Source organism: Aquarana catesbeiana, linkage group LG11 (genome assembly GCF_042186555.1).
Source record: "Aquarana catesbeiana isolate 2022-GZ linkage group LG11, ASM4218655v1, whole genome shotgun sequence".
Classification (NCBI taxonomy): Eukaryota; Metazoa; Chordata; class Amphibia; order Anura; family Ranidae; genus Aquarana; species Aquarana catesbeiana.
In genome coordinates, this window is record NC_133334.1 from 110247238 (window position 1) to 110266475 (window position 19238).

Below are 19238 nucleotides of genomic sequence, written 5' to 3' on the forward strand. Positions count from 1 at the left end.
GCTGCTCTTCTCTTTTCTATTTACTGGAGGCTCTGAGAGCAGTGGCAGCTATAGGTTCCTGCTGCTGTCAGTAAAATCCAGTGAAGAGGGAGCAGGGGCGGGGCCGAGTTGCACTGTGTGTGTCTATAGATGCACACAGCCCAACTCAAGAGTGGACCTGCACACCACTTGGTGAAGGGGCATTCAGAGAAGAGGCAAAGGGCACCAGCAGAGGACCCCAGAAGAGGAAGTAAGGGGCCACTCTGCAATACCCTTATAGTATAACATGTTTTTTTATTTTATGAAAACAAAAGAACCTTTACAATCATTTTATTCACTCATAATAAGCATACAGCAAATAAAGGGTGAGGGGAGGGGGGAGACATCTTTGTCTGTATGCTTGGCCATACACTTTGTCATTAAGCTGGCCATACACTGCACAAATTTTGTCTGGTTCCTGATGAACTGGTTGAAATTTCACTTAGTGTATGGTGCTGTCGGACCCCTCCCACCCAACATACTTCAACTGAAAAATCAAAGGAGCAGGTTTAAAAACTCTTGGCTGAACAGCAGCTCCAATCAGAAGCAGCCGCTGTTCAAGTATTTTGAAAGCTGGTGGGGTGGCTATTAAAATACAATAGCCACAGAAGATCCAATCATCTGCGCTGTATAGCATGGATATAGGAATCCGCAAGATTTTTTTCTTCAACCCTCAGGCTGAACGAAAAAAAAAAAATAACCTACATATGTATGGCCAGCTTCAGGCAACTAGCAAACAGTCAATAAAATCACTTATGGGTTATAATCCTTCTTCTCTCTATTTAACTAGAAACTGGAAAAAAGGATTAACTTTGTACAAGGTAAGTGTACAAATGCACAATTTTTGTGCAGGAATAGTTATAGAAGCCTTTTAGCCGGTCTTGTAAATCTACCCCGGATAAGTCTCCCTGTAGCGCTTTCTGTCAATTGTATGACAGAATGTTATTTGTTTAATTCACTGGAGCAACCAATGATATCAATGTCAGGGCAGTGGGGACATATGCACCAGTAAGTTATGCCAGCATGTCCCAAACCTGTTCTCACTTCTGACCATCAATACGTTTTGAGCATAGGTGTGTGCAGCCTTTTTTGCATTAGGGTGTGCACCCCAAAGCTCAAACACACATGCATGTGAGTGTGTATATATATATATATATATATATATTTATACAGTGGCGGCCCATCCATAGGGGGCGCCCGAGTGCTCCTGTCTGTGTAGTCACAAAATAAAAAAAATGTTTTAAAACTGCCCCTTTAAGAAAAAAAAATTCCTTTAATGAAGCACTGTGTTCGAGCGCTGGACACAGTGCACTATGGGAAGCACCAGGTCAATGCAATCACAAGATTGCAGATGCGGCGCTTCATTTGCGGGCTTTTGTCCCACCTTGCGGCGCTTTCTGAAGCGCCGAGTAGCTTCCACCCGGCGCTCGTAGTATCTATTACTACGGCCGGGCGGTTTGATTGACATCTGAGTTTGATGTCACTTCCTGTTTTCTCTCTCCCATTGCGCCCGAGAGAGAGAGAAAACCGGAAGTATGAGGAGCGGACTATTCCATTGCCGCTGGAAGGAGACACTGCAGGAGAGGAGAGGACAACACAGTCAGCAAGGTAAGTGCCGCTGTGCTCCAGTGGGAGTATCTGTAACATTTTTGAAACCTGCTGGAGTTGAGATATTGGGCCATAGTTTTTGTGGTTTTCTTTCTCTCTGAGCGCTTGAGCTGGACCTGAGAGAGGATGTGCTGGATCCCTGGAGTCCTGGAGAGAGACTCACAGTGGGAGCTAGATTTTTGCAGTGATCCTATCGGGAGGGTTATCTGCCATTTTAACCCCTCATAATCTGGGGGTTAACTAATTTGGTTAGAGGCTAGTTCTGGCAGTGGTGGCTGCACAGCAGTGAAGCTGGAGTTGATTCTTATTGCAGTAGTTCATCCAATAAGTTATTAACTTTCTGGGTTTATTTATATTTAATTGCACAGGAGCACTTTGTTGGAATCTGTTTATTACACTTCAGTGTGGATTTCTCAGAGTATCGGTTCAATTTATGTTTTATGAAGCTAGTTGGAATATTTTTATGTATTTGGAATACACAAGAGTACTTTATTTTTTTGTTTAATAGTGTTTTAATGTTAAACAATCTGCACTGTAGCACTTTGATAATTTGATCATTTAGGTATGAATTTTGAAGTTATTGCACTAGAGCACTTTTATTGAGTGCAGTATGCAGCTTTTTGGTGTATAATTCAGCCTTGTGTCCAGCAGCATTTGCCTGTAATAAAAGACATATTTGTAGCAACTTTCAAGCATTGAAATGTCTATTAATATCTCAAAGGTAAAGCTGCTGCACTATTATAATAATTTAGGTATTGAGGTTTGGATTACTACAGATGCCCTTTGGTGACAATGACAGGTTTAATTAATACCCACTTGGTAAAATTGATGGTGAATTCTTTATATATTAGTGTTGTAATAATGTAATGTAATAATAGAAATAATGCGCTTCAATCATCCTGACACCATAACAACCATGGTGCCGGCATAATTGAAGTGCTAACACCAGGTGTTTGGAGTACCTTTATCTGCTCATTGTTAAACTTTGTAGAATACACATATTTCTATTGTTGTGTAGGATCTGGGCCTGATGTCCCTCCATCCCTCTCTCCCTCTCCCTCCATCCCTCGTTCATCTCAGAGGTTAACCACACCACCTTAGAGCCACGCCCATTTTCACCAAATGGGAGGGGTCAAAAAGGAAGGGCGGGGTCTGCCCCCCCATCCTAAAACTTCACCAGCCACCACTGTATGTATGTATATATATATATATATATATATATATATATATATATATATATATATATATATATATATATATATATATATATATATATATATATATATATATATATATATATATATATATATATATATATATATATATATATATATATATATATATACACACACATACACACAGTGGCTTGCGAAAGTATTTGGCCCCCTTGAACTTTTCAACCTTTTGCCACATTTCAGGCTTCAAACATAAAGATATAAAATTGTAATTTGTGAAGAATCACCAACAAGTGGGACACAATTGTGAAGTGGAACGAAATCTATTGGATATTTTAAACTTTTTTAACAATTAAAAAATGGAAAAGTGGTGCGTGCAAAATTATTCGGCCCCTTTACTTTCAGTGCAGCAAACTCACTCCAGAAGTTCAGCGAGGATCTCTGAATGATCCAATGTTGTCCTAAAATGACTGATGGTGATAAATAGAATCCACCTGTGTGTAATCAAGTCTCTGTATAAATGCACCTGCTCTGTGATAGTCTCAGGGTTCTGTTGAAAGCGCAGAGAGCATCATGAAGACCAAGGAACACACCAGGCAGGTCCGTAATACTGTTGTGGAGAAGTTTAAAGCCGGATTTGGATACAAAAAAATTTCCCAAGCTTTAAACATCCCAATGAGCACTGTGCAAGTGATCATTTTGAAATGGAAGGAGTATCAGACCACTGCAAATCTACCAAGACCTGGCTGTCCCTCTAAACTTTCAGCTCAGACAAGGAGAAGACTGATCAGAGATGCAGCCAAGAGGCCCATGATCATTCTGGATGAACTGCAGAGAACTACAGCTGAGGTGGGAGAGTCTGTCCATAGGACAACAAACAGTCGTACACTACACAAATCTGCCCTTTATGGAAGAGTGGCAAGAAGAAAGCCATTTCTCAAAGATATCCATAAAAAGTCTCGTCTAAAGTTTGAAACAAGCCACCTGGGAGACACACCAAACATGTGGAAGAAGGTGCTCTGGTCCGATGAAACCAAAATCGAACTTTTTGGCCACAATGCAAAACGATATGTTTGGCGTAAAAGCAACACAGCTCATCACACTCAACACACCATCCCCACTGTCAAACATGGTGGTGGCAGCATCATGGTTTGGGCCTGCTTTTCTTCAGCAGGGACAGGGAAGATGGTTAAAATTGAGGGGAAGATGGATGCAGCCAAATACAGGACCATTCTGGATGAAAACCTGTTGGAGTCTGCAAAAGACCTGAAACTGGGACTGAGATTTATCTTCCAACAAGACAATGATCCCAAACATACAGCAAAATCTACAAAGGAATGGTTCACAAATAAACGTATCCAGGTGTTAGAATGGCCTGAGTCAAAGTCCAGACCTGAATCCAATCGAGAATCTGTGGAAAGAGCTGAAAACTGCTGTTCACAAACGCTCTCCATCCAACCTCACTGAGCTCGAGCTGTTTTGCAAGGAAGAATGGGCAAGAATTGAAGTCTCTCGATGTGCAAAACTGATAGAGACATACCCCAAGCGACTTGCAGCTGTAATCGCAGCAAAAGGTGGCTCTACAAAGTATTAACGCAAGGGGGCCGAATAATTTTGCACGCCCCACTTTTCATTTTTTTATTAGTTAAAAAAGTTTCAAAAATCCAAAAGATTTCGTTCCACTTCACAATTGTGTCCCACTTGTTGGTGATTCTTCACAAAAAATAAAAATGTTATATCTTTATGTTTGAAGCCTGAAATGTGGCAAAAGGTTGAAAAGTTCAAGGGGGACGAATACTTTCGTAAGCCACTGTATATGTATATATATATATATATATATATATATATATATATATATATATATATATATATATATATATATATATATATATATAGTGGAGTGGAAGAGGACTCCAGCGGCAACCTGTGAATCTCTGGTGAACTCCATGCCCAAGAGGGTTAAGGCAGTGCTGGAAAATAATGGTGGCCACACAAAATATTGACACTATTGGCCCAATTTGGACATTTTCACTTAGGGGTGTACTCACTTTTGTTGCCAGCGGTTTAGACATTAATGACTGTGTGTTGAGTTATTTTGAGGGGACAGCAAATTTACACTGTTATACAAGCTGTACACTCACTACTTTACATTGTAGCAAAGTATAATTTCTTCAGTGTTGTCACGTGAAAAGATATAATAAAATATTTTCAAAAAGTGTGGGGGGGGGGGTGTACTCACTTTTGTGAGATACTATCTATATCTATCTATTCTCATCCAGAATATTATATATATATATATATACATATACATATACATATACATATACATATACATATACATATACATATACATATACATATACATATACATATACATATACATATACACACACACACACACACACACACACACACACACACACACACACACACACACACACACACACACACACACACACACACACACAAATGTAGACATGTAAAACATGGACAGTGTCAGTAGATCAGTGGATGTGTCAGTAGGGCAGAGGTTATGGGAGTAGGACAGTGGATGGTGTCAGTAGTTTATTACTTTTTTTATTTTTATTATTTATATCTTTGAAATATCAGGGGTCTAAACAGACCCCTAATGTCTCCCTTTTGAGATAAAGGGACTGAGGACAGAGATTCCACAGTCCCTTTCTCTGCAACCTCAGCTGCACTGGACAGTAAATGATTGTGAAGTGCTCTGTGCTGAGCGGCTTCCTGGTCATTCACAAACTGAGGCATAGTAAACAGTTTGCTATGCTTATGTTATGAATGAACACAGCATGTGATCGGTACCAATCACTCACTGTGTTCACTCAGAAAAGAAAGGGGCAGGTAAATTACATATTTACCAGTCCCTTGTGTGTCCGTAGCAGCCAGCAGGAAAGAAGGAAAGCCCAGGCAACAGGGGGGATCTGCGCCATATGGTGTGATTAGGGTGTGTCCATGCACATCCGGCACACCCTGTGTGTACGCCTATGCTTTTGAGATAATCCTTACTTATGCACAGGTGAGGCAATCAGCATTTTTAAATATGATTTGGCAACCAGTGTGAATATCTAAGGCATGAACTGCTGGTGAGACTCCAGGACAGGTTTGAAAACCATTGGCTTATGGAATCATGTTTTGGACTTAAAGATCTTAGGCATAATTATAAAAGAATAACACGTGGGTTATTTTTTTCTCATCCATTTAAGGACACAGGAAGTCTTTTACCATGGGGTTATACAGCCACCTACAGAAGGATTGGATGCTGACAAACAAAAAAACACTGTGGGCCATCCCTAGATAACCTGTCTGACTATCAGCAGGCCTCAGTTTTTTGCTAGTGTGCTAGGAGGATGGATGTCTTTTTTCAGTTCTGCTGACTAACCTATTTCTTGCTATCACAATTTCTTCAATCAAGACTCTTCTCTACATCACTGCTAGAGCTGGTGTCTAAGATTGCAGCTTTAATCCTGGCTGGTGGCCCCTCCAAAGTGCAGGAGCTGCACACCCAGATATCCTTTTGGCACAACTCAGCTGGGAGAGAGAATGGAATTGATTGGCCTCATTTGGTCCTGCCCACTGCGGCACAGAGAAGAATGGGCTGGTTACGGGATGGGAGGAGAAATAGAAGGTGTTTGGTGAGCTTCTTGAGTTGCGGGAAACCTGGAAATGGAGACAGAGTTGCAGTGTAAGGTCAAGCAGGCAGCATGAGGAGAGCAGACTACTGGGAGCCAGGAGTGGGCTGCATGATGCAGAGTGCAAAGGATCCTAAGAGAGACAGTAGCGGAGAGCCACAAGGGAAACTGAGCAAGGGAGTGATTAGCAACTAGACACATGTGGCAGAGTGTTTTGTTAGGACAGGATCTAGGAGGCCATCTGCATTCCACACTAAGTCCCAGGGAGATCCGCACAACCAGGGGTGCAAAGACACATAAGCTTCATGATGATAAAGAAGTGTTCACTGTTCTAGTAGAAAGGGCTTTAATGGGAAAATGAAGTACTTTATGTTGCAAACCATATGTCTGCACAACAACCTGTCTAATCCACTAGAAAAAGGGGATCTTGGAAACCAGAAAACCTCTTTTACGAGCTCCTGGAATAATAAATACGGAGTTCGTCTACCTAAAAGAAGTGGTGGCCGAGAGATAAATCTTAACAGCCCTCACCACATCCAGACAATCGAGAGAGATCTCCTTGGAGAGAACCGGAGACGGGCTGGGTAGGTAACACAATATCTTCATAAAGGTGAAGGGTAGAGAACACTTGAGGCACAAAAGAGGTCTTTGGTCTCAAAACAACCACATCTTTGTGTAAAATCAATGCCAATGCTGATAAGCGGAGGCTCTACAAACCAACAGTGTTGGCCACAAGAGAGACGGCCCAACAATACTAGATTGAAATCCCACAGTTAGAGTAGGGATTGAACAGAGGGAGCAACCGTGCAATCTCTAGAAAGAAAGTACAAATTGGCAAATTTATCACATCATTATGATTAAGCCAACTACGGTGAAACACATCAAGGAGGGGTGGTCCTTGGGTGGGGAAATCCTCTATGCTGTTTGTTGTCTATGGTTGAATTAGGCATTTAGAGGAGCTGATGTTTCCAGTGTGTTGACAGTTCCTTGACATGACCACTAGTGCCTCTGCTACATGGAAATCTTTACATGCCAAAATCAGCCTTGTTGTGCTATACTCTCTTTATAAAGCACATCAGAAGCCTTATTTAGTAATTGCTGTTGAATTCTGAAGGTTGACTGTAAAGTACCTTTGGTTGTAGTTGGTCAGGTAATGTTTTGGAGGCTCTTTCTCAGGCTGCATGTATTTCAGATTGTTGTTACTGAATCCAGATGGTTCCTACAAAAAAGGTCAACATTTCCTCAGTTACATATATAAAAAAAAGCATTTCAATCATTAACAAAAATAATAAAACTGCCTATATACAGACCTTCTTCCCCACATATACTCTTCCTAAAAGATCATCCTGCTTCATGCTGTTGCAAGGTCTGAAGTCATCCGGCAGGGACTGCAGTTTATATGTAAATATAGACAGTGTAAAAAAATATAAATTATGCCCGGTCATTATTGTAATTTTGCAGACAATTCTACAATAACCTGTTCAAGTAATTTCTCTGTATTGAACAATCAAATATTTTCAAGTATAAAACATGTTAAATTATGTCACTTTTGGGCCCATTCACATCTCTGGTAAGGTGTGAACCATGGTTCATTGCAGTACCATTCACTTTTAATGGCATCCCAACACACTATTACAGCACCAGGTAATGTGCCTCACGTAATAGAACATTTTTGTCTGGTAGATATACTGATTTACATATGTATTGCAGAGATTATATGGAACCACCAACTGATGTCAACTCCCTGAGGAAGACCTGAAAGCAGTTGAAATGCGTCAGTGTTTTGTTGATGGTGTATTTGTGTACTAATTATGCACATTGGTGCTCCAGTTACAAGTTTGTATTTTATACAATTTTAGCTTTTGTGTTTCCAAGCACTTCTATGTTGTATCACATTGACCCTGTTGCTTCAGGGTTTATTTTAATGTTGTCCCAATAAAATGATGGACCAATCTGTGTCTGATCGGTTGCATTGGAGGCCAGAGGATATATAGAGGACCTGTCACAGTGTTCTACCAAGAAGTGCCTCCCGTCCAAAAATGCCTCTGATGGGTCTACACATGTGCAGTACCAAACGTCACTCCAGCTGATATGTTGATCAGCTGGCGTGACGTCAACACAGCGCATGCGCAGATCGTCTGAGGCAAAACTGGCTACAAGGGCGAGTTCAGAGGGTGGTGATAAATGGAGAGTACTCGGAATGGTCAGGGGTGGAAAGTGGGGTCCCCCAGGTTTCTGTACCAATCCTATTTAATTTGTTCATAAACGACCTGGAGGATGGTGTAAACAGTTCAATCTCTGTATTTGCAGACAATACTAAGCTAAGCAGGGCAATAACTTCTCCACAGGATGTGAAAACCTTGAAAGAAGAACTGAACAAATTAATGGGGTGGGCAACTACATGACAAATGAGGTTTAATGTAGAAAAATGTAAAATAATGCATTTGGGTGGCAAAAATATGAATGCAATCTACTCACTGGGGAGAGAACATCTGGGGGAATCTAGGATGGAAAAGGACCTGGGGGTCCTAGTAGATGATATGGCATGGAATGCCAAGATGCTGCTAACAAAGCAAACAGAATATTGGCATGCATTAAAAAGGGGATTAACTCCAGGGATAAAGCGATAATTCTCCCACTCTACAAGACTCTGGTCCGACCTCACCTGGAGTATGCTGTCCAGTTCTGGGCACCAGTCCTCAGGAAGGATGTACTGGAAATGGAACGAGTACAGAGAAGGGCAAAAAAACTAATAAAGGGACTGGAGGACATTAGTTATGAAGAAAGGTTGCGAGAGGATATGATTTCAATTTACAAATACCATACTGGTGACCCCACAATAGGGATAAAACGTCTCCGCGGAAGGGAGTTTAATAAGACACTTTGCCACTCATTAAAATTAGAAGAAAAGAGGTTTAACCTTAAACTGCGTAGAGGGTTCTTTACTGTAAGAGCGGCAAGGATGTGGAATTCCCTTCCACAGGCGGTGGTCTCAGCGGGGAGCATCGATAGTTTCAAAAAACTATTAGCCTGAACTATATGCCTGAATGACCACAACATACAGGGATATACAATGTAATACTGACATATACCCACACACCTAGGTTGGACTTGTGTCTTTTTTTAACCTCACCTACTATGTAACTATGTATTATCCAATGCTATGCAAACAGGGGGAATGTAGTTGTCAGATTGAGCCTCGCTGTTGCGGGGTGGGTTGTGGGTGTGGTAAAGGGCAGGTTTTGTATTTGTTGCAACCCACCCTTAGACACAGCCAAAACCCACCATTCAACACACCAAAGCTGCCCTGCAACACTGACAAAACCCTCCCTTCAGCACATGGAAAACCCCGCCCCGCAACAGCAAGGCACAATCTGACAAGTACATTCTCCCTCCGCTGTTTGCATAGCTTTGAATACTGCCTGTCAAATACTGTCTCCTGTAGAAAAATGCCTCAGATGATCTGCGCATGCGCTGTGTTGATGTCACACCAGCTGATCAACATATCAGCAGTAGTGACGTTTTGTACTGCACATGCGCAAACCCATCTGAGGAATTTTTAGACGGGAGGTACTCCTTGATAGAACAACGGCCCATGCTGTCACCAGGGATGTGGTTTATCCCTTGTGATAGAAATAAATTTAATACAACAAATATTATATATATATATATATATATATAAAGGCAGTGTAAAAAAAGTTTTAGATAAAATAAATAATAATAAAATTTTTTTTTTAAAGCATCCCCGTCCTTACACGCCAATGTGAACACATAAGTAAGTCCAGCACAAACATGTAAACGTTGATCGCACCACACCATACCACTGAGGTATCATTGTGAACGTCAGAATAAGAGCAATAATTTTAGTGCCAGTGTGTAGCTCTAAACTAGTAACCTGTAAAGGTGTTTAAAGCATCGTCTATGGAGAATTTTAAGTACCATAACTTGGCTCCATTCCACAGGCGTATAGAATTTTAAATCGTGACATGTTAAATATCTATTTACTCGGTGTAACATCATCTTTTATATTTTACTAAAAAAATGGGTATTATGTGGTGTTTGTGTACAATAAAATTCTTTAATAAAAAGTGTATTTTTAAAAAAAATGCTCTTGAAAAATCGCTGCGCAAATACCGTGTGACATAGAAAATTGCAACATCCATTATTTTATTCTGATCTAAAAAAAATTATATGTTTGAGGGTTCTAAGTAATATCCTAGCTAAAAATGTAGATTTTTACATGTATGTGAGAAGTGTCAGAATTGACCCAGTAGGGAAGTTGACTGTAAATACAATTTTTTTAAAAACAAAACAAACAGGTTTACACTTACCTGCGCTGTGCAATGGAATTGCACAGAGCGGCCCCGAACATCCTCTTCTTGAGTCCCCCATGTTCTTCTTTGTCCTCCTCTTCTTGGTGTGACACCATAGGAAGCCGCTTCCTATTGTTGCCACCTGCGGGTTCGAGTTGCACTACCTGTGTCTTTAGACACAGACAACGAGCTAGGCCTCGCTCCCTTGTCACAAAACTTGGCTGACAGCAGTGGGAGCCAATAGCTCCAGCTGCATCAACAAAGCTTGTGAAACCAGGAAGTGAGGGAAGAGAACTGCTGTAGACAGGCACAGCGCTGGATCAAATGAGGGCTCAGGTAAGTCTAAGGGGGCGATACTTTTACATAAACATTTTTTTACCTTAATGCAAGTAATGTATTAAGGTAAAAAATTATTAGGCCTTAGAACAACTTTACCCATTATCTTTTTTTTATATTCGACAAAAGATCCTGAATTACACATTAGCCATGAAAACAGCAAGGACTAAATCTTACACTGGTATGGAGTACTTGATCTGTTTCTCTGGTGAAGCCACTGTCTCTTTCAGAGTTCCTGGCTAATGCTGGAAGTGGCTCTCTTCCCTGCAAACAGTTGGAATTGAAAGAAGCATGAGCATACATAACTTTACCAAATAATAGCATTACTATTGTAAAAAAAAAAAAAAAAAAAAAAAAAAAAAAAAAAAAAAAAATGTATGAACTGGGCCCAAAGCTTGAGGATGTCTGAATTTTTCAATCTGCAGGGACTCTAGTGGCAAGATATTCATTCTACCACTGTTCCAAGCACTACTCTCCTTTTTGGTCACTGGAATCATAATTAACGTGAATCCTCCTATATTTTACACAATTAAAACAATCTATTTATTATACCTCTAAGACTACCTTGTTATTGAGACCAGTGGTGGCTGGTGCTCAATATTTTGGGGGGGGGGGTTGTATTGGCAAATCAACGCCACCCCCCCCCCCCCCCCCCCCCGGGCGGAAAACGGATGGGACAATCGGCAATCCCCAAACCCCCCACAGAAGATGGATGGGATGATCGGCGATCCCTCAACCCCCCACGGGAGACAGACATGAAGGCGACTATTGTCACACAGCTGGGTGGGCTCTGGGTGCAGTACGCTGCGCCCCGAGACCACCCTTTTTTAAGGCCAATTAAAGCCTCGGGCTCTAATCATGTGCTTCAAACAAAAAAACTGTTAAAATCCATGCGTCTGGCACCCTGCATGTAGATTAGGGGCCGGACGCATTGATCAGGGGGGCGGTGCCTGCAACTGATGGATAACACAACTGGGTAAAGCTGGGGATTCAGATGTGAAAACTTGTCACTTGAGGCTCCAAGAATTATAGGTGTGTAATTCAGCCAGAATTTAGAATTACCAAGCAAAGGGACCCGGTCCAGGGTTCCACCGGCATGGACTTACAACCTAAAGGGACTTTGCATACAATCTGGTATGGGTGGCACCACAAGAAGGGTTAGAGAGCAGATCGCAACAGCACGGCCAATTGTTCTACACAGCAGAAAAGTATCTATGTTGTCTAAAGATGTTTAGCCATTCACTGTGAAGTTGTGTGAAAGAGGTTATCTGATAAACAAGAGTTGCCTGGTCTGAATTTCTTATGTGGTGTATCAAGTGGATTTCTAAATGGGTGTACTCATTGGGGTTAATTTACTAAAACTGGAGAGTGCAAAATCTGGTGCAGCTCTGCATAGAAACCAATCAGTTTTCCAGGTTTTGTCCAACGTTAGAAGCTGATTGGCTGCCATGCACAGCTGAACCAGATTTTGCACTCTAGTTTTTGTAAATCAACCCCATTGTGTATTCAGAAGAACTGTGAGACAGCTACATTTAACCCTTCAGGTTAAGAAAAACTGTATGTGCAGAACAAGTGTAACCAAGTTAACCATTGAGGTTAGATACTATAAATGAACATTCTAATCAACCTTTATGGTCAAGGAGCAAAAGTGTGTAACAAGAAGTAGTAGCACTGAGCCGGGAGTGGAACCGGCAGGTGACTGGGGACTTGGAAGTGAGGGAACTGTTATTAGTTCAAGTTCCCCACTTAGTGGCAAGGTCTCCACATTGGAACCTGCTGTGGTACAAATCTTGCTCATGGACCAAGCCTGGGTTCATGGTATGCAAGGCTTTGTCCCCAGTTAAATGAATGTGGCCCTGATTTCTTCCAGCTTTAATAAAGGTGTCAGGGACCCAGGGTAATTCATCTTAGCAACATTTCTGTGACTGGCGTGGAGCAAGAGGAGGAATGGCAGGATTGTGCCTGATCCCAGCTGTGTCTGGGGTTATTGATGATGTCACATGCTGATATCACGTGGGCTACCTGATCTCTCTCCTATTGGCACGTGTAGACATTTTTTCGGGAGGTAGGGATATGAATTATGTCTTCTTGCTCTTCCTTGTCAGGGTGCCCTGCAATGCACAACTGGTCTGGAGTTGGTAAGTCAAAACTAAACTAGGGAACAATGCCAGAACAAAGGGGTGGGAAGGCATCCAAGAGGAGCAACTGCCCTGTGCATAGTGTTTTAGTGTGGGGGAGGGGGGAAGGCTAAAGCAGCCCATACACGGAGCACATTTCTTTCCTGCAACCACTGATTGCAGGAAAGAAATTTGAACAGTGTTAATGCAGGAATCCCTCCCGCTGAGCCATTGTATTATCCCGGTGGGAGGAGGAGGGGGTGCTGTCCCCGCCGGGAGAAGACAATTATTATTGCTAGAGGCTACACTACTACGTTGACATCATCCAGGGGCCCCTGGATGACGTCAACGTATGACAAAACGCATGTATGACAATTACGTCACCGTAATCCTCGAGTCCCGGAAGGATGGGTTTTTGTAAGTGATTGAGCCGAAGCATTCTTTTTAAGGCGTTATATATATATATGCATCTTTGATGTAAGTGCAACCTTTATTTTATTGCGCATCTGGAAAGTATTCACAGCGCTTCACTTTTTCCACATTTTGTTATGTTACTGTCTTATTCCAAAATGGATTAAATTCATTATTTTCCTCAAAATTCTACAAACAATACCCCATAATGACAACATGAAAGAAGTTTGTTTGAAATCTTTGCAAAGTTAATTAAAAAAAAATGAAAAAAATCCCATGTACATAAGTATTCACAGCCTTTGCTCAATACTTTGTTGAAGCACCTTTGGCACCAATTACAGCCTCAAGTCTTTTTGAGTATGATGCTACAAGCTTGGCACACCTATTTTTGGGCAGTTTCCCTCATTCTTCTTAGCAGGACCTCTCAAGCTCTATCATGTTGGATGGGAAGCGTCGGTGCACAGCCATTTTCAGATCTCTCCAGAGATGTTCAATCAGGTTCAAGTCTGGGTTCTGGCTGGGCCACTCAAGAACACTTACAGAGTTGTCCCATAGCCACTCCTTTATTATCTTGGCTGTGTGCTTAGTGTCGTTGTCCTGTTGGAAGATGAACCTTTGCCGCAGTCTGAGGGCCAGAGTGCTCAGGAGCAGGTTTTCATCAAGGATGTCTCTGTACATTGCTGCATTCATCTTTCCCTTGATCCTGACAAGTCGCCCAGTTCCTGCCGCTGAAAAACATCCGCACAGCATGATACTGCCACCACCATGCTTCACTGTAGGGATGGTATTGGCCAGGTGATGGGTGGTGACTGGTTTCCTCCAGACCTGACACTTGCCATTCAGGCCAAAGAGTACAATCTTTGTTTCATCAGACCAGAGAATTTTGTTTCTCATGGTCTTAGAGTCCTTCAGGTGCCTTTTGGCAAACTCCAGACGGGCTGTCATCTGCCTTTTACTGAGGAGTGGCACCCGTCTGGCCACTCTACCATACAGGCCTGATTGGTGGAGTGCTGCAGAGATGCTTGTTCTTCTGGAAGGTTCTCCCCTCTCCACAGAGAAACGCTGGAGCTCTGTCAGAGTGACAATCGGGTTCTTGGTCACCTCCCTAACTAAGACCCTTCTCCCCGATCGCTCAATTTGGCCAAGCGGCCCGCTCTAGGAAAAGTCCTAGTGGTTCCAAACTTCTTCCATTCACAGATGGAGGTCACCAGGGGTGGCCCATCCATTAGGGGCACATGGGCGCCGCCCCCCCATCCATGCATCCGGCCCCCATGCAGGACGCAGGATAAAAGAATTCCAATGGGGGGGGGCTTTTTTTGAAGCACATGATTAGAGCCAGAGGCTCTAATAGGATTCAAATAATGATGGGCTTGGTGCGCTGAGCACTGTGAACCGAGCCCACCCAGTTGTGTGACAATAGCAAATGAATATTTGCTATTTTCACACTGATTCTCCTCCCGGCCAATCAAGAAGTGGGTCTGAGACCTGTTTCCTGATTGGCCGAAAGAAGAAGCATTCTGATTGGCCGCCGAGGAGGAGGGAGGAGATGGAAACCGCCGTGATGCCCGCGGAGCAAAGCAGGAGTCTGACGAAGGAGCCGTGCATGCCCAGAAATGCATTACTGCCCACCACCTTTACCTGAAGTTACATCAGCCACATGTGTTCCAGCTTGGTTCCAGAACCCGGGACGCCTCACCAAGGACTCTAACAGCAGCAGGACGGCTCTCTCTCTCCCCCAGACAGATGAGGATTACAGCGATCCCCTTGAGGACTAATCATTATATGCCTATGACCTCTTACTCTCTTGCATGTGTTTTTAACTCCATTGTGTCTGTAAAAAAATCTTTTAACCACTGCACTTAGAGGCGCCTTTCTCTTTCCTTTATGACCCTCCAAAGGTGCTTCTTCTCTACAAAGTGCTGTCTTCGGTGCCATCTCTCCACTGCTATTAAGGGCTGGATACCCAGCCTCACCAGAGCGCCCTCATCTCTCCCTCTTTTCTGGACCCTCGCATTACAAACACAAAAAGAAAACACAATTAAGCGTATACCTGCAATAAGGAGCTTGGCAGAAAATCGGTCTTGGTGATACTGAGTCCCATCAGTCGGTGATACCCCTTCTGCAAAAAACAAAAACATGTGAAGCTGACATCACTAGCTTTATCACAAATGCACATAAAAATATATTAATAACTAGACTAGACTTAAATATATTGCAGCATATGTACACTGTAAGTCTAGCAGCTGAATTAATGTTATTTATTCTGTAGCTTTTTTTTTTATTATGTATTTAAATTTTACCTAAGCCTGATACTTTCTTTTTCAGGGTGATAACACTGGCTCATACACACCTATGCATTGGCAATTCAACTTCCCTTTAATTTGTAATTTTTAATATAACGTGCTATCACACCAATTTAGAACAGAAATAAAAACATACAGCAAAGCAACCCAGTGATATGAACACCACATGTTTTATAACATTAGGATCATGTGCATCTGCATTTTAGTGCATTGCAGCAGTACAGTGTGAATGGGCCCTCACCCACTACCTTGCAATGTAACAGTGGCATTGTCAACCAAACGTGCGTGATCCTGGGGCGCTACTTCAGGCTGGCAACCAGTGGCAGCCCATCCATATGGGATGCAGGGACGCCGCTCCCCTAATCTACATGCAGGGTGCCAGACGCATGGATTCCAATGGGGGTTTTCTTTTTTTAGAAGCACATGATTGGAGCCTGAGGCTCTAATTAGCTTAAACAATGGGTAGGATCGGTGCACAGAGCACTGCGCCCTGAGCCCACCCATTTGTGTCCCAATAGTGAATTAATATTCGCTATTGTCTTCCTGATTCTCCTCCCGGCCAGTCAGGAAGTGGGTCCTGAGACCCGTTACCCAACTGGCCGAGAGGAGAAGCAATCCTATTGGACCCCTATTAGGAGGGAGGTGATGCACGGCGGAAGCCGTTGTGATGATAAGGAGGAGGAGACGCAGGGGAAGCCGCTGCTCGGAGGATGCGCTACATGCGACCTAGATGGGGTAAGTGCGGAACCAACCCACTGACCGGGGGGGATTTAGGGCTGCGGGTCATTGTTTGCTGCCCCCCCCCAAAAAAAATATACCACCAGCCGCCACTGCTGGCAACCCTTCAAATTAGCTCATAAGAGGAGGAGAAAGAATGAATTTCATTACAAGTGAGTGGCTCACTACCCCTAAAGGAACTCACCCAGAGGTCAAATAAAAAATAAGATATTTTTAAAAAGTGAAACATTTTCACATTATGCAATGCACACAATGAAATCCACATTAGCAACATTTTTTTAAAAACAGATGTTCTTTAAAAGAGAAATATGGGCAAAGCTTTTTTGGTCCTTCTTCTCTTTTGCTTCACAGGAGTGCACTTACTTTTGCACTCCTGTGACTCAGAATCAGCCGACAGTTGGCTAAAGCCCACTGGCAGCTGATGTTACTGAGCCGCTCCAGTCTCAGGAAGGATCCGAACCATATTGTCAGGATCCATCCCAGCTGCCTGATTAACAGCTGGCTCCAGCTCTCGGCATGTGGCTTAAAGCTAGAGCCAGCGGTGGTCGCCCCTCTCCGCTCCAGTGGACACTGGAGGGGCAGAGAAGAGACCCGGTGACTGACAGTCACTGCTCTCCGCTCAGAGAAGACCGAGAACTGAGCGATCAGCAGCCATGTGATCACTCAGTTCTCAAGCTGATGTGGGACAGCTGCAGCATGTATGTCTGTTTTTTTTTTCTTTTATAACCCCAAACCTCTCCATTACAGTAGATGGTTCCAACACCTCATAAAGGTGCATTCCAGGATCATCAGATTACTTATAAAAGGTTGTGGGGTAGTGCCCAAATGCCTATGGGGGGGTGATACTCTTTGTAAATCTCAATATTTAATTTACAGTTTTAATTGTAGTGTACTTTTAACCAGACAAACCACCAGGGGTACACCAACTACTGATGTAATGAGCCTGTACTGGGTGTGTTTGGGAATTTCTCCCCTATCACAAGAAGGGGTTCACTTATCACCAGACAAACAAAAGGGGTTCATACTGTACAGCTATGACTGGATAAAAAACTGAAGTACTGCGCAGGAACTTTGCTTTCTGTAAGTTCATCAAAGGTTTCTGATTAAATAAGGGTTTTAAAAAGGGTTTGCCTTTAAATTGTTATCTTTTATTATCCAGGGCAGTAAATAGAGCGCTTGCATTATAAATTTTACCGGCACACGGTGCTGTGAATGTGGATCATGGGTAATGGGTTCCATGGCTGACCCCTCAGTGAATCCTGAATTTTCCATCGCTCCGATAACAGAATTTTGAAAGGTGCCTAGAAATAACAGGAATGCGGGTGATAACAGAATCATGATACAGTGTTCACTTTTTTGCTCTTGTTACTGCAAAATATACTGCCTTGATATGACCGGGCCTGGCAAATATACAACCCATATCCTATGAGTCCGAGGCACTTCAGGTTCAGTGGACCCCTTATACAAAAGAATTAAAATCTGTGCCAAATCATCAAATTTTCACATAAAAGTCTGTTTATTTCATTATTAAATGAGTTATATATCTTAAGTAAATACATGTATACATGTAAATATATGCCAAGCAGATGTTTATGTAGGCAAATTACAAGTTACATAGCTTTACTGCTATTTACTTTTTAGTTTTCAGTTAACAATAGCATTCTCATTTAAAAAATGTGTGACACAATGTCATTATGAGGTCATGCACCACTACAGGCTACCTGTGCTAGCGTAAAAAAGTTTTACATGTGTTTGCAGGCAAAATACTGCATCTCAAGATACATTTGAATAAAATAAACAATTTTTTTCAATTCTTAAGTTTTTATATAGAAAGGAGCCCCCTTCTGGCTGGGGGCCCAGGACAATTTCCCCTTTTGCCCTCTTATACATTTGGCTCTGGCCTGGATGTCATGCTGATGCTCTAGATGCCTTCCTTGAGTGACAGGGCGGTAGAACACTGGACTGCAAGATTAGTGGAAGTTTCAAATAGTAGCTTTCTTTTGCCCAGTGGAGCCCTGTCAGGGTTCCTGGTTAAATCAGCTTATATGGAGCGAAGAAAGGGTAAGCGCACCAAGCTGTCCAGACATATCACTTGTCACAATAAAATGGTCTATATGGAGCTGACAGCAATTAGAAGCCCACTCTGTTGTCAGGCTACTAGCCAACTTAACTGTAAAAGCTTCAAACTACAATTACAAGGAAGTAAAACTAAGGATTGATCTTCCATACAGATTCCTCTTACACAATGTGATTAAACCCTGATGAAGTGGGATCTGAGCATAACCCCCTAATTATGTTGGCTGTCAACTCATGCGAGAATACTGTATTGTGACCAGGGCTTTTTTTCTCAGGATAGGTGTGGGTGGTCCCCCCTTCCGAGTCACCCCTTGTCTCTGCCCCCTACCCACCTTTGAGAACGTCCCTTGGTATCACCCCCTAGCCACCTTCCAGAACCGCCGCTTTTAGAGAATACAGAACCAAGTATAATTATTTTTTTTGTCCTAAAAAATTTGTGCGGAATTTGTTAATTATAACAAGAAAAACAGTAAAATAGATACCTTCAGCAGTA

The 19238-nt window shown here is 42.4% G+C and overlaps 1 protein-coding gene across 1 annotated transcript in view; it reads right to left on the reverse strand.

Moving 5' to 3' along the window:
* The window catches only part of LOC141112989 (stabilizer of axonemal microtubules 4-like), a 37215-nt gene that overhangs the window by 1358 nt on the left and 16619 nt on the right, over positions 1 to 19238 (reverse strand). Inside the window, exons 6-10 of the mRNA XM_073606065.1 lie at positions 17864 to 17970; positions 15679 to 15747; positions 11278 to 11364; positions 7762 to 7839; positions 7582 to 7670 (exon numbers count right to left, since the gene is read on the reverse strand). Of these exons, the coding sequence (XP_073462166.1) occupies positions 7582 to 7670; positions 7762 to 7839; positions 11278 to 11364; positions 15679 to 15747; positions 17864 to 17970 (430 nt within the window). The remainder of the gene's footprint in view (positions 1 to 7581; positions 7671 to 7761; positions 7840 to 11277; positions 11365 to 15678; positions 15748 to 17863; positions 17971 to 19238) is intronic.